Source organism: Pteronotus mesoamericanus, unplaced genomic scaffold (assembly GCF_021234165.1).
Source record: "Pteronotus mesoamericanus isolate MK-2021 breed Mesoamerican mustached bat unplaced genomic scaffold, CSHL_Meso_final scaffold_232, whole genome shotgun sequence".
NCBI classification, from domain to species: domain Eukaryota; kingdom Metazoa; phylum Chordata; class Mammalia; order Chiroptera; family Mormoopidae; genus Pteronotus; species Pteronotus mesoamericanus.
Window position 1 is genome coordinate 10,733,038 of NW_026555311.1, and position 16,501 is coordinate 10,749,538.

Sequence of the window (16,501 nt, forward strand, 5' to 3'; positions counted from 1 at the left end):
AAAGTTTTTTTCTGAAAACTGCTTCATTAGGTCTACATTTTTTTTTCCTTCTGTTTCTCCCCTTTTGTTCCCCTCCACCCTGCATCCCCCACACCCTGTACTTAGTTCATGTCCATGGGTCATACATGTAAGTTCTTTGGCTTCTCCATTTCCTATACTATTCCTAACCTCTCCCTGTCTGTTTTATACCTACCATTTATGCTTCTTATGCCCTGTACCTTTTCCCTCATTTGCCCCATCCCCCTCCCCGCTGATAACCCTCCATGTGATCTCTGTTTCTGTGATTCTATTCTGTTCTAGTTGTTTGCTTAGTTTGTTTTTGTTTTTTAGGTTCAGTTGTTAATAGTTGTGACTTTGTCATCATTTTACTGTTCATAGCTTTGACCTTTTTCTTAGATAAGTCCCTTTAACATTTCATATAATAAGAGCTGGTGATGATGAACTCCTTTAACTTTACCTTATCTGGGAAGCACTTTATCTGCCCTTCCAGTCTAAATCATATCTTTGCTGGGTAGAGTAATCTTGGATATATGTCCTTGCCTTTCATGGCTTTCAATACTTCTTTCCAGCCCCTTCTTGCCTGCAAGGTTCTTTTGAGAAATCAGCTGATAGTCTTATGGAAACTCCTCTGTAGGTAACTGTCTCCTTTTCTCTTGAAGCTTTTCGGATTCTCTCCTTATCTTTAATCTTGGGTTATGTAATTATGATGTGCCTTGGCATCTGCTTCCTTGGTTCCAACTCCTTAAGACTCTCTGAGTTTCCTGGATTTCCTGGAAGTCTATTTCCTTGACCAGATTGGGTAAGGTCTCCTTCATTGTTTTTCCCAATAAGTTTTCAATTTCTTGCTCTTCCTCTTCTCCTTCTGGCACCCCTATGATTTGGATGTTGAAACGTTTAAAGTTGTCCCGGAGGTTCCTAAGCCTCTCCTCATTTTTTTTCAATTCTTGTTTCTTTATTCTGTTCTGGTTGAATGTTTATTTCTTCCTTCTGCTCCAAATTATTGATTTCAGTCCTAGTTTCCTTCCCTTCACTGTTGGTTCCCGGTATATTTTTATTTCACTTTGTGTAGCCTTCACTTTTTCCTCCATTTTGCAACCGTACTCAACCAATTCAGTGAGCATCCTGATTACCAGTGTTTTGAACTGTGTATCTGATAGGTTAGCTCTCTCTTCATTGCTTAGTTCTATTTTTGGAGCTTTGATCTGTTCACTCATTTGGGCCGTATTTCTTTGTCTCAGCATGTCTGTTACATTGGGAAGGGCAGAACCTTAGTTATGCGCCAGAGCGAGGAAACCCAGGTCGCTACATTGTGATGCTGTGTGGTGGGGAGCTGTCAGAGAGGAAACAGTGCCACTTGCTTGGTTCTTGGCTGGCTTTCAGTCACTTCCCCCACTATCCACAAGCAAATTAGTGCTGATTCCTGAGTGGGTGTGTTTGTGTACATTCTAGGACCCCGGGGGTCTCTCCAACAGACTCTCCTTTGAGGCTGGGAGTTTCTCCTGCTACCTCAATCCCCACAGGTTCTTACCTCCAGATGTTTAGAGGCTTTCTTTTCCCGCACTGGAACCCTGATTTGCATGGTCTGTCTCACTCCCCAGCTGTTCCTCCAGGTTCATCCACATGCAAATGTGGGACCACCTGGTCTACCAGCCACCGCCTCACCCATGCAGTCCTCCAGCTGCAGCCTTGCTGCACGTCCTCTCCTCCCTGGCTTCCCATCTCTGCCCCTCCTACCAGTCTGGGTGAATGTTTCTTCTTTAGCTCCTTGGTTGTCAGATTTCCATACAGTTCAATTTTCTGGCAGTTCTGGTTATTTTTTGTTTTTAAACTTGTCCTTTTGGTTGTACGAGGGGGCAAAGTGTATCTACCTACAACTCCATCTTGGCCATACTGATAGGTTCTGAGAATCAGGTCATACATACATTGTTAACATAGCTAAGTATTTCTTTTTTTTCCCCCATAGGTAAATGATAAATCTGAAGAGCTGTATCTCATAACATCAGAAAAAGACAAATTGTGTTCTGAATTAATTCATAAGGAGAGTAGAATTCAAGATTTACTTGATGAAATTAAAAAAGCTAAAGATGACCTAGCATCTACACAGTTTAATTATAAAAGTATAGACCAAGAATTCCAAGATTTTAAAAATTGTCATTTTGAATTTGAACAAAAATATAACATGGTCCTTGAAGAGAATGCAAGAATAAATCGGGAAATAGAAAATCTCTCTAAACACAGAACTCAAGAACTTCAGCAGAGTCAAGAGAGGTTAAATGAAGTAGAAGAGCTGAAGGAACAATTAGAAAGTGGAGTCTCTAGGCTGCAAACTGTAGAAAGGGAGAAAACACTGATTACTGAGAAGCTTCAACAAACCTTAGAAGAAGTACGAACCTTAACCCTAGAAAGAGATGCCATCAGACAACTCCAAGAGAGCCTGCAAATTGAGAGAGACCAACTCAAAAGTGACATTGAGGACACTGTACACATGGTAAGGTTTTGACTGATTAAGTGTTGAAAACTCAGAGCCTCTTTAAAAACATTATAGGAGCCATCATTTATTATTTATGATCAAGTAGAAACTACGAAATTATTTTCATTGTTTCACCTTATTCTAATGGAAATGGTTTCTTATTTCTCTGACAAAGAACATAGACACCCAAGAACAGTTACGAGATGCTCTTGAGTCTTTGAAACAACACCAAGAAACTATTAACACACTAAAAATGAAAATTTCTGAGGAAAACTCCAATAATTTGCATATAGAGGATAACGTAGGAGAAACTAAGGATGAATTTCAGGAAGAGGTAAAAAGTTTCTGTTCAAAGTTTTCATATATTTATATATGAATTTTCTTCTTTAAACACAAGTACATGATGGTAATTTCAGTCTTATTTATTACTCACAGTGGTAATAACTAATAATTATTTGTAAATTTCACCCTAATATCTTTGAAATAACTTGAAATACAACTGCATACAACCAATTTGAAAATGAAAAGGCAAAAAGTATTCATTATAGCTAAAATATTTATGTCAGATTTTATATACTAAACGTATATAAAGTTCACTATAAAATCAAATTGTGTATCATATTTTTGTCTATTTCTAGGTCTTTGGCCATAATTTTACTATTAAGTGCTTAAATCTTACCTTAATTTATTCTAGATGGTATGGTTCACTTTTTTTCTCAGACTTTAGGAGAATAAGTGCTTTACCAATTATTTAATTAATACACAAGAAAGGCTAGGATGCTAATGATTTTTTTTTTATTTTTAAGAGAGGTATGCCCTGGCCAGTGTGGCTAGATTGGTTGGGCATCGTCCCACAAACCTAAAGGTCATGGGTTCAATTCCCAGTCTGAGCAAATGCCTGGGCGTGAATCCAGTCCCTGGTTAGGATGCATGCTAGAGGCATCTGATCAGTGTTTCTCTGTCACATCGATGTTCCTTTCTCTCTCTCTCTCTCTCTCTCTCTCTCTCTCTCCCCCTCTCCCCCCCCTTCCCCATCTCTCCCCCTCCTCTCTCCCTCTCAAAAAATCAGTGAGCATGTCCTTGGGTGAGGATAAAAAATAAAAAGTAGGGAAAGGTATTACAGTGTGCTAGGGCTGCCATAATAAAATATAGACTGGGTGGCTAAAGCAACAGAAATTTATTTTCTCCTAGTTATGGAATCTAGAACTCCAAGGTTAAGGTACCTGAAAGTACTTTAAAATTCTGTTTATGGAGAGGCCTCTCGTTCTGATTGCAAATCATTCCCTTTTTCTGCATCTTCTCATGATCTTTCTTCTGTTCACTTGAGTTGAGAAAGTGTCTGGTATCTCTGCCTCTTAAAATATACCAGTGGGATAAGGGTCCCACCCTTATGATGTCATTTAACCTTAATTGCCCTCCGTAAGTGCCATATCTCCAATAGTTACATTGGGGGTTAGGCTTCAAGAAATTTTAGGAGGACAAAATGAAGTAATGAAGTCCATAATGAAGTGATTGGAAACAGAACTAAAAATTGCTCATAAATACTTAAAAACTATTGAAACTGAAAGTTTCAGAGGAGATAGCTTTTTTCTTAAGTATTCAAAACTATTTAGAAAAAGTGCCATACTATAGGAGCCAAAATAGTATTTCTTTCTGTCTTTATATCTATTCCTTCAGCATCACATAAGGCACTATTATCTCCCTCACTGATTCAGTCAGAAATCTGGGGGTCATTCCACTACCATCTCTCCCCACTCACCCACTCTGTAATCCAAACACCAAACTTTGTGGATTTTGAGGTGAGAGTGTGTGAAATCCTCCCATTTTTCGCTCTACATTGGTAGCACCATAACCCAAGCCGCCGTTTTTTCTTTCCCTGGCTGTCCACAATACCTTCCTAACTGTTCTCCCCATATTCATTCTTATACTTCTCTCCTTTATTCCTCATTCTAAGCCCAGGCAATCTTTTCTTCTTAAAACACTTTAATAGTGAATTGTTACTCTTGACATAAAGACCAGAATCCTTTGTAAGGCCTAGGAGGCCCAAGATCCCAGACCCTGCTGGTCTCTGGCATTATTTTAGTTCTCTCTTCATCCTGTTCATCATGCTCCAGCAACTCTCATCTGTTTTTCTTCCTCATCTCATGGCCTTCAGATGGTCTAGTCTCCCTACTTGCACTATTACCAGTTTTACCATGCCACACTCTCCCCCCAACCCCCGCAAAAACACTCTAGGTTAGCTTTTCCACTGATAACTTAGGGGAAATCAGTCTGGTAAGATTTGGCATAATGTCTGCTTGCCCCCTAAAGTGTCCAAAACAACAGAGATCCTGTAAGTCTCATTTCCTGTTTTACCTCCAGCCCCTAACAGGACACTGACATCACACTGAGCCCTCAATAAATAAGTGCTAAATGCCTAAAAAATGGAAGAGTGGAAAAGTGGGAAGATTGCTCTGTAAATGAACCTTTAAATCCTGGCTTAGTTGTTTTAGAAAGTATCTTGATTTCTTTTCCCCTAAAATAAAATTAAGTATTTTTGGATATCAACTGTATTGTTTTATGATTGTCTTAAGATCCAAGAACCTCAAGACATACAAGAACAGTCCTTTAATAAGAAGGAAAAAGACAATGAGACTAAGGAAATAATCAGTGAGATGGAGCAATTAAAGGAGCAACTGAAAGCTAAAGAGTCAGCACTGCTAAGATTAGAAATGGAAAAGCTCAAGTTGTCTGAGAGACTTCAAGAAAAACATGAAGAAATGAAATCTATAGCTAAGGAGAGAGATGACCTACAGAGGCTGCAGGAAGTTCTTCAGTCTAAAAACGACCAACTCAAAGAAAACATGGAGGAAATTGTAGCTAAAGTAGGTTGCATTCTTTTCTTTACATATGTGTGGTTTTCTTTTAAGTATTTTGTAAGCAAATATTTTTGTAGAAACTAAACCTTTGGAAGAAGGAATTAGAATGTGATGGTTATCATGTTTCTATTAATTTCTCACAATTTCTTCTATTAATAAAGCACCTAGAAACTAAAGAGGAGCTTAAAGTTGCTCATTGTCGCCTAGAAGAACAGGAGGAAACTATTGACAAGCTGAGAGTGAATCTTTCAGAGAGGGAAACTGAACTATCAAGCTTCCAAAAGGAATTAGGAATAACCAATGATGGATTACAGAAAGAGGTAACTTGGGGATAAACGACAGTGGAGGAAAAACCTGAGGGAGGTAACTAACTGAATTACAAAGACTACTTACTGTTTACATACTAAATTGTTTTGGAAAGCATAGCATACTGGAGATGACAGGTAGGTAGGTAGGTAGATAGATAGTTGGATGGATGGATAGATAGATAGATAGATAGATAATCTCCAAAAAGAACTGGAATTATCTTCTGGAGGGTGAGCCCCTTGTACTACAGGTTCTCCCCACTAGATGAGTGTGTTTGGAAACCCATCTGTATCAGTGTACCAGCAGGCATTGTTGTCAGAGGCTGTGTTCAGCTTCAGTGAGTATTTTTGGAAGACTCTTTCAATGACTTTGCCTATTTCATGATGGGTGATTTATAAGTGCACCGGCCCACACTGCTCTGGGTGTTCAGCAGTTTTTGACCAAAAATGGCATGACCCCCATGCCCACCCTCCCTATTCACCCAATCTCACCCCAAGCAATGTTTTTTTGTTTACCTGGATGAAAAAAATCCTCAAAGGGAAGTGTTTTGCCAATGTGGAAGAAGTGAAACAAAAAACAGCAGAACCTCTAAAAGGCACAAAAGCGATGAGTTGAAAAACTGTTTTGAGCAGTGGAAAAAACATCTTGATAGGTGTATTGCATCAAATGGGGAGTTCTGTTAAGGTGACTGAAGATTAAACATGTACGAATAAATACACAGTTTTTTATAAATAAGTTCTGAGGGGGTTTTTTGGTCCCCCCTCATATATATCCACATATATACACACAAAATACATACACATACATGTTATATACATATACACACATAACATTTTATTAAGACATGTATGTAATTTTTGGCTATTACCATTATTTTAAGATGCAAGAGCTTCATGAGAAACAGGAACAATTTATTTGCATCAAAGAAATCAGTGAGACTCAGGAAAAAATGAGTGAACTGGAACAATTAAAGGAGCAACTCAAAGCCCAAGATTTATCACTAGAAAGCATAGAAAACGAGAGACTCCAGTTATCTAAGAGACTCCAGGAAAGTCAAGAAGAAATAAAAATTATAATTAAAGAAAGAGATGAACTGAAAAGGATGCAAGAGGCCCTTCAAATGGAAAGAGACCAACTCAAAGAAAATAATAAAGAAATTGTAGCTGAAGTAAGTTCAGATTTTTTTTTTTGATACAAAAAATGAGTTGTGATGATAACAATGATGCTCACTATTGTTTTATTCGATTTGTTTCCATCATGAAGGGACAGAAACTCAAAGAGGAACTAAAAACTACTTACATTATTCTGAAGGAATACCAAGAAACTATTAATACAAGGGATACAGCAGAGAAGACAGATCAAGGAGCAAATATTCAGAGAGACTTAGAAAATTCAGATACTGAATTATGGGGAAAGGTAGGTCTTATTAAGTTAGAAAATAACATCTGATTCTTATGTTCCTTATATCCCTGTGGAAGAAAACAGTACAAAAATTAAATGTAAAGATGATTGACTTAATTTAGAAACAAATCTCCTTTTTCCTAAAAACTCAGCTTATGCCCTAATTTGTTTTATGATTTTCTCAGATTCAAGAATTTCAGGAAAAAGAACATCAGCTTCTTGAGATGAAAGCTGTAAATGAGACTCAGGAAAAAATGTATGAAATGGAATACTTGAAGAAGCAACTTGAAACCCAAAAGTCAACTCTGGAAAACCTGGAAATGGAGAACACAAGGTTAACCCAGAGACTCCACAACAACCTTGAAGAAATGAGATGTCTTACGAAAGAAAGAGATGACCTTAGGAGTGTGGAGGAGACTCTCAAAGTAGAGAGAGACCAGCTAAAGGAAAACCTGAGAGAAACTGTAATTAGAGTGAGTTACCATCTTTCCCCCTTCTAGTAAATATGACATTGTGTCCCAGAAGAACCATGGGCAACAGGGTTGGTAGGAGTGTAAATCGGTCCAATATTGGGGAAGGTTGAAGGAGGAGGAGTCGGGGAGTGGGGTGTATTTGGTAATATCTTCCAAATATTTTAGTAGGTTTATTCATTGACCCAAAAAGTTCAGTCATAGTGATTTATCCTGCATACATTAGCACAATTGTGCAAAGATATTTGTAGAAGAATAGTCATTGCAGCAAGTTACAGTAAGAAAATAAAACAAAAATGAAGAAAATTCTAACTGTCCATTAGTAGGGGACTGGTTAAATAAGCACAGCACATTCAAACCATGGAATACTAGGCCACAGATAAAGAATGAAGCAGAGCCATGCTGCTGATTTGGAAGTATCCTAATGGGGAAATCGTAGAGTAGTATATCTAGCATGTGTTAACATCTGAAAGTCACTTAGAGGATGAATATGGGGAGGCCTAAGGAGGAAGGGGAACTTTTACTGCTTACCTTGTACTTTTCTACATATAGTTTGAATTGTATTACTCTGAATATGTTATCTTTCTTTCTCTAATAATAAAGGACCTGGAAAAACAAGAGGAATTAAGGATTGTTCACATAGATCTGAAGGAGCACCAGGAAATTATTGATGAACTCAGAAGGATTATTTCTGAGAAGACAGATGAAATATCAAATATGCAGATGGATTTAGAAAACAAAAATAGTGCCTTAAAAGCACAGGTATTTCTTTTAAGTTGTTACCTAAATAACAGTTTGAATCAAGTCTTTTGTGTAATGAAACAGGATATGAATTAGCCTAAAACTGAGGACACACAGATTTGTCTACATAATTTAGAAATTGTTGTTTAGCTTTTTATCAATATCTGTTTACATTTGAATTTATTGTGTGATTATTTCAAGAGCCAAGAACTTACGGAGAAAGAACATCAGTTTCTAAAGGTAAAAAATGATCTCAGGGAAAATACGTATCAAACAGAGCAATTGAAGAAGCAGTTGGAGGCCCAGAATTCAATCTTGGAAAGTATAGAAACAGAGAAGTTAAGGTTGACTAAGCAACTTCATGAAAACCTTGAAGAAGTAAAATGTGTTACTGAGGAAAGAGATAGCCTAAGAAGAGTGGAGGGAACTCTCAAAATGGAGGGAGACCAGCTCAGAGAAAGCCTCAGAGAGACAGAAGCTAAGGTAAGTTATACTCCTACCTCTTCCCTGTTTTTCTGACAGCAGTGAACCCTTGATATAAACATATACAAACACATATAAACCACAGCTGTTCATTCTAACAATTTGTAATTAAAAATTGGAAACAACCTAAATGTCCATCAGAAGGAAACTGGGTAAAGATAAGCAAGATGTCAAAATACTATGCAACAGGTAAAAAAAATAAATTAATTAAATAGATTCAAGTGTCCTGATTTGAAATCTCAGAATAACTCTTAGTGGGAAAAGTAAGCTGTATAATAGTATGTGTATAAAGTGTTTGCCTCTGGAAAGTAGGAGAAGGAGAAGGTTGTGGGGAGGGGAAGACAGAAGAGGGAAAAGCTTATAATTCCTAGCAATAAAAATGGAGACTAAGAAATAATAGTTTTATTATTTTTTACTAAGAAAATGTATCACTGTCATAAAAAAAACCACTAGTTAACATTAAGATAAGTGACTGTTCTTAAAATTTCTCTCATGATAAAGAATCGGGGGAAAAAAGAACTAAGAATTGCTCACATGCCCCTGAAGAAGCACCAGGAAACTATTGGTGAACTCAGAGGGATTGTTTTTGAGAACACAGATGAAATATCAAACATGCAAATAACTTTAGAAAATTTAAACACTATTCCAGGAAAAGATGGGTTCGGGCAGCAAGGGGCTTTGATTAGATATCTGATTTATTTGCACCTAAAATTTGTTAGAGATGCAAAGTGGTTTAGCTAGAAAACAGTTTGGCAGTTTTTACTAATACTAAACATTTACCTGCCTATGGCTCAGTACAACTACTCCTTGGGTATGTACCTAAGAGAAAAGAGTGCATACTTCAACATAAAATATATACAGGAACGTTCATAGCACCTCTAAGCATAATAGAGAAAAACTGAAAACAACTCAAATGCCTATCAATAGGAGAATGGATAAATACATTGTGATTTATAAGATCAAAAGCAGGAAAAACTTATCTAGGATGAGAAAAATCAGATAGTGGTTGTAGCAGGGGAAATGTAGGAACTTAATAGGGTTTTAGAATGGTTCTATATTTTAATCTGGGTTGTAAGTACATAGGTGTATACGTATGTGAAGAATAATTGAGCTATGCACTTAAAAATGGAGCACTTATGCATATCATACCTCAAAAGAAACTAATTTCTGTGTGGAATTTTGTAGAGTATTCTTAAGAGAGACATGGGAAAACTGTTGTCTTAATCAACTTATAAGCTATTCTTTATCCTTCCCTTAAAATCCACCTGTATCCTAATACGTTATTTTATGATCATCTTAAGATCCAAGAACTTAAGGCAAATGAACATCAATTCTTGAAGTTAAAAGAAGAGGTCAGTGAAACACAGAAAAAAATGTCTGAAATGGAGCAATTAAAGAAACAAATCAAAGCCCAAAGTTTAACTCTGGATAAAATAGAAATGGAGAACTTAAATTTGGCTCAGAAACTTCATGAAAACCTTGAAGAAATGAAATCCGTAATGAAAGAAAGAGATAATCTAAGAAGAGTAGAAGAGATTCTCAAACTGGAAAGAGACGAACTCAGGGCAAACCTACAAGAAACCATAGCTAGAGTGAGTTGTTCTTTCTATCCAGCAAACATGTTTTCAATAAAAGAAGCTTCCTTCTTTGAAAATAAATAGTGTTGTTGAAATGTAAATGTTACATAATCTTTTAGGAAGATGGTTTGACACATCTTATTAAAAATTTATCCGTGTGTGCATTTGCTATAGCAATTCCACTTCTACAGATTTATCCTACCAGTATATTCACACCTTTGGGTAGAAGTACAGCAGTGTTCACTGCAACATTGCAGTCCAGGTGTCCACCAATAAAGCACTTGCTAAGTGGGGTTCACCTGAGTAATGGAATACTATGCGTAAGAATGAGGCATGTGATATTAATTTAGAAAGATGTCCAAATGGTATGAAAGGTGAAAAGTCAGTGGCAGAGTTCAAAGGGAGCAGGACTGGGACAGGTAAGGCTCCACACAGGAACTTTTGCTTTATAGCCTTCTCCACTGTTCTAATTTAGTGGTGGAATAGTGGTTGTTTTTAAGTAAAAACATGCATTTTTTTAAGATTTTGTTTAGTTTATCATTAAGAAAGACAATGTTTCTTTATATTATTGTTTCTCAATTTCTTCTAATAATAAAGGATCTGGCAACACAACAGGAACTAAAAATGGCTCATATGCATTTGAAAGAGCACCAAGAAACTATTGATAAATTCAGAGAAAGAGTTTCAGAGAAAACAACTGAGATTTCAAATATGAAAAAGGATTTAAATACATCAAAAGATGATTTACAGAGAAAGGTATCTGTTGTTTTGTTCTTTGGGGAGTGTCCAAAATTATTTGTGAAGTAGGAAAAGATATAGATACAGATATGTAGACATAGAATATATATGTACATATATAACAAATAGACACTAGTTTACTTCCTTGAAGGAGCTCTGTTTCCATTCTAACTTGTTTTATAATTATCTCAAGATCCAAGAACTTCAGAAAAAAGAGCTTCAGCTTCTCAAAATGAAAGAAAGTATCAATAAAACTCATAAAAAAATGAATGAAATGGAACAATTGAAGATGCAATTTGAGGCTCAGATTTTATCTATGCAAAGTGTGGAAATGGATAACTCTTACTTGACTAAGAAACTCCATGAAAGCCTTGAAGAAATAAGAATTGTAGCTAAGGAAAGAGACAAGCTAAGGAGGATGAAAGAGTCTCTCAAAATGGAAAGAGACCAGTTCAGAGAAACCTTAAGAAAAATGATAGCTAGAGTGAGTTCAGAATTTTCCCCTATCTAGTAACTATTTGTAAGAATCAAACTTTGTTTGTTTTTTTTCCAGCACCATTTATCCCCCCTGCCCTCTTCTACTTCCACCCTCCACCCCCAACCCCTGCAGTCACCATACTGTTGTCCATGTCCATGAGGTCATTCTTTTTGTTTTCTTTTTTGCTCATTTTTTTAAAAAGGGTAACAATGGTTTGTTTTGTTGTTTTTCTACAAATGTCTACAAACAAGAAAGGGTAATGGGGAAACATATAATTTTTTACACAAATAGGAAATACAGTTTTCTTTTTAAAAACAAAAACATTTTGGTTTTCTTAAAACCAAAAAAAGTAGTATACTCTGGAGAAATGTTTGAAGGATTCAATTCGTAAAAAATTAAATATCCCATTTCACTGCTGCTATATGATAGAGTTTTAGACACAGGCTCTTGTTAATGAAGTTAGAAAGAAAAAAGCAAGAGGAATACAAAAACAAAAAGTTGTTCTAATATGACTTTAAATTGAGTATCTAACAAACAAAATTCAGACAAGAAATTGTATGAAATCTATAAAAAATCTTTATTTTTGTTCTCATATTACAATAATGAAGAATAAAGTGGAAAATAACATCATTTGTAATCTGAATAGAAATATCAACACAGGAATCATCTTTAAGATGACCCTAACTAAATTTACAAAGAAATTTAAATCACTCAACAAATATTTTATTGAACAAATAGTCATTCTTTTAGGTACTATAATGAAAGATAAAAGGGAGTAAATATTTTGTATTTTACAGAAATACAAAATGTAAACAGGATATGAGTTTTCTGTTTCAAAATGCTGGGAAGAATATATTAGTAGGGCTTGGAACACCACAGATAGTACTGATGGTTTTGCTAGTATGTGTAGTTGGCGGCAATGATTCTTACTCAGAGATTTGGAAAAGTAGGAACCAGAGATAAATCTAAAATCTAATTTGCAACTATGAAGATTACAGGAACAAATTCTATCTCCAAAAAGTATGTAGTTCTTTAATCTTTTTTTCCCCAATGAGTTGAGGTTACTCACTATAAGACTTAGTGGTATTATTATTATTCATTTTCTGACCATTTTTAACATTGCTTTTGAATTATAAGTATAATATTTAATTCCACTATTGAAACTTGATATGTAATATGTAATGGAAAAAGTATGAGTAGACATTACCTGTAAATGTAGTTATGGCTGAAGCCTTATTTATTTCTTTGTGTCAAAGCAGGATCAACCAAATGGCAAAGAGGTACTAAAATACGAAAAAAAGTTACTGTGTGATGGGAAAGAGCACCTTACAGAAAGCCTGAGAGAAAAGTGCCTTCAGATAAAAGTAAGTTCCCCCTGTTAAAATTACAAATCAATATTGGTACCCATCAAAGGTCTATGGGCAGCAATTTTCAATTGATGTGCTGCAAGAATTTTTAAAACATGCAATACCTGACTGTTTAGTCAGGGGCACTGACTTCTTTTCCCTTGGATTGTCAGATGAAAAAATTGCAGCAGGCAACACAGCAATAGCCACCCACTGTGAATAAATCAAAATTATACCTATTTTGTCAAACTAGCAAAAAATGTAAAATATGTCTTGGTGTGCTGCAGAATTTTAGTAATTAGTTTATGTGTGCCATGAGATGAAAAAAGGTTAAAAATTGCTGGTCTGTGGAAACAGAGGAACCTCAGTGGAATGAAAAGATAATACTCAATATGTTTCTAAACTTCCTAGTGCAGGTATATATTTGTGCATATATACATACATAAATGAAACAATAGGGGCTTGTGATTTTAAGTCCTCACTGGAAAGATGATTTTTGAGCAAAAACCTGAAAGAGGTGAAGGTTCAAGTCATACAGTTATCTGCAGGACAAGCAGCATCGGCAGGGGGCACATAAAAAGCTCCTGTGGAGAGCTTGTCTTATGGGTTCCAGGAACATCATGAAGGGAGAAAGCTAGTAGAAAATGAGGTCAGAGACCTAATGGGGAGGAGGCAGGCTGTGGGGCCTTAAAAAGATTTTGTATTTTACTCTGAAGGAGATGGAGATCCATTGCAGAGATTTAACCATTTTCACAGTCAGAGACATGATCTGACTTACATTTAAAGGGATGACTCTACCTGTTGTGTCGAAAATAGAGTGGAAGCAGGAAGACCATTCGTAATCCAGACAAAAGGATGGTGGCTCAGCCTAGAGAGGTAGCAGTGGAAGTAGTGAGAAGTGTTTGGAGTCTGTATGTTGAGGGTAAAATCAGCAAGATTTACTGTCACCCCTATTAGAATGCAAGATCCCTCAGGACTCTTTTGTGTTTAGCACATTCCTGATGAAAGTCAGCTTTCTATACATATCTATTAAAAGTACAAGTTAGCGACTTCTCCATACAATAATGTGATTTATCCTAAGATCAAAGGCAGGAATCCCCTCTCCAACATCCCAAATTAATGAACATCTAACTAGCTTTTCTTTAAATTATGAAAAAGAGAGCTCATTGATCAAAGCAGCCTGAACTAAACATGCTATTTATTATATGATTGTATCAACTGAGCCTAATGTGTTCCTCCACTTAAACTCAGACCACTGTGTCACCTGTGTTATTTCTAGTCATTTGGGCTGATGGGCCCATGCTTATTGAGTGTCTGCTGCATACTATATCGGGTGCTTTACCTCATGAGGTAAGTGTTATTGCTCCATTTATAAACAAAGAAACAGGTTGAGAGAGGAAATTTATTAGTTTTTCAAGGTCACATAGCTAGTAAGTTGGTAGAATCAGCATTTGAAACCAAATCTAAGCTTAAAACTTGAATATAGAAATATTTTTATGAATATAATTTTATTTCCTTTAACATTTAATTTATTAGTTTTTCAAGGTCACATAGCTAGTAAGTTGGTAAAATTGGCATTTGAAACCAAATCTAAGCTTAAAACTTGAATATAGAAATATTTTTATGAATATAATTTTATTTCCTTTAACATTTAATGGGTGTATATTTTATAGATTACATAGCTATAGATAGTGTGAAATATTTTACTTGATTTACCTAGGAACCTTTGTGGCAGTTATTGTGGTCTTCTTCATTTTGTGGTTGAGGAAATGACTCAATGATTTCTACAGTCAGAGGGAGCAGAGCTAGACCTTGAACTCTGTAAAAAGAGAAAACTCAGATTCTAAGAAAATAGAAAAGTGTGACAAGGCTCTATCTAGGAAATAGCATTTTGATTCTTAGTTGTTTTATATGCTAACTCACACTGACTATTGTAAACATAAGGCAGCATTCAGCCTTTAGCTACAGTATGTACTAGGTTGGATTCATTCAGATTTCTCTTCAGACTTTGTAAATGCTCATTCAAATCTTGGATGTTCGAAAGACTAAAAGAAAATATCAAAATGATAAAAATGGTTATTTCTGGGCTTTTTATATTTAATTTTTTTAATTTTCACAATGATTATATATTATTTGTATAATCTAAAATCAATAATACCAGTTTCCTTTTTTCTTTTTTAAACACAATGGTCTTAATTTATTATTCTCTTACAGAAAATGTTAAAACATGTTTTGTTACAATTCTAAGGCTAGAACTATTTGTTGTTAAATTAGAAACATTTGTTAAATTGTATGGATTCTAATTTTCTTTAGGAGCTTCTGAAGAGATACTCGGAGATGGATAGTCATTATGAATTCTTACATAGATTGTCTCTTGACTTGGAGAAGGAGACTGAAACCCAAAAAGAGCTTTCAGTTAAAATAAAAGCAAACCTGTCTCTTCCATACCCACAAACCAAACAGATTCAAAAACTTCTCACTGTAAACCAAAGGTGTTCCATGGAATTCTACCGAGTCATGAAGAACCTTAAGGTAACACCTTTTTAGTAATATCTTTGTAAATATTGATGTAAATTTTGCTTACAAGCTTCAGTGTAACATGCTGCTTTGCAAGTTGGCATATTTGCTGCTTTGTGTACACACTACTGACTGAATTAAAGATTGCGTGGGTCTAAGAATTGCTTGGGCAACATTGTCAGTGCACGTAGGACCTGATAATTCGATAAAGCCTGAGCTCTGCCTATTGGCCTAGACACTGTGGTAAATTGCTTGGGAGACAGCTATGAATAACATCTCAAATATTTCATAATCTAGTGAGTGAGGCAGACATATAGACAGGTAGTAGTAAATGCAGTGAAAGAAGTATGTGCAGCTTATATGACAGAGCAGAAAAAAAGTTATAGTAGTAAATGCAGTGAAAGAAGTATGTGCAGCTTATATGACAGAGCAGAAAAAAAGTTAAAGAAGATAAGGCTGTAGTTGAAGACAGACTCAGGCAATAAAACTTGGGTGAGCTCATTTTGCAAATGATGGGGAGCCACTGGACAGTTATTTTAAGTGGTGGCAGTAACGTAATCAGATTGCCATTTTTGGTACTTCATCTCAGATAAAGAACAAATGAGTTTGCACAGGATAAGCCTAGTGGCAGAAAGGAGAGACAGGAGGCAGTTACAACTGTCCAGATGAAATAATATGGGTGACTAGACTACCAGGCAAGGATTAGTAAGGATGGAAAGGATGAAAGAAATTAAAGGAATATTGAGAAGCTTAAAATAATAGGTCCATGTGATTAATAGTAGAGGTAAGGGAGAGAAATTTATATTGCTTCCCAGGATTTGGGTTTTGCCAGGTTTGTGGGTAGTGGAAATATATATCTGTGGAAGAAAGGAAGAAGAGTGAGGCAAGGGGAGAGATCAGGTGTTTACTGTGAGATGTTTTGAGGTAGAACTACCTATGATGGACCATCCAAGAAGAGAAGCCCAGTAGGTTTTGTCAACTGATGGTCATTGGCGCCAGTTCAACACCAGCAGGAATCCCTAGTTTGGGGTGTGGTGAAGGAAACTTTATTCAGTGCAGAAAAACTCAGTTGTGATAGAGCCCAGTGATGAAAACAACACAGCTGTGGAACCGCTC

At 36.0% G+C, this 16,501-nt stretch overlaps 1 protein-coding gene across 1 annotated transcript in view; it reads left to right on the forward strand.

Annotated features, from left to right (window-relative positions):
- Nucleotides 1-16,501, forward strand: part of CENPE (centromere protein E) — a 73,956-nt gene that overhangs the window by 32,948 nt on the left and 24,507 nt on the right. The window contains exons 22-35 of the mRNA XM_054591830.1: nt 1,964-2,488; nt 2,646-2,804; nt 5,044-5,334; nt 5,490-5,648; nt 6,515-6,802; nt 6,898-7,050; nt 7,221-7,508; nt 8,109-8,267; nt 8,448-8,729; nt 10,031-10,321; nt 10,904-11,062; nt 11,238-11,528; nt 12,779-12,886; nt 15,182-15,400. Coding sequence (XP_054447805.1) covers nt 1,964-2,488; nt 2,646-2,804; nt 5,044-5,334; nt 5,490-5,648; nt 6,515-6,802; nt 6,898-7,050; nt 7,221-7,508; nt 8,109-8,267; nt 8,448-8,729; nt 10,031-10,321; nt 10,904-11,062; nt 11,238-11,528; nt 12,779-12,886; nt 15,182-15,400 — 3,372 coding nt within the window. The remainder of the gene's footprint in view (nt 1-1,963; nt 2,489-2,645; nt 2,805-5,043; nt 5,335-5,489; nt 5,649-6,514; nt 6,803-6,897; nt 7,051-7,220; nt 7,509-8,108; nt 8,268-8,447; nt 8,730-10,030; nt 10,322-10,903; nt 11,063-11,237; nt 11,529-12,778; nt 12,887-15,181; nt 15,401-16,501) is intronic.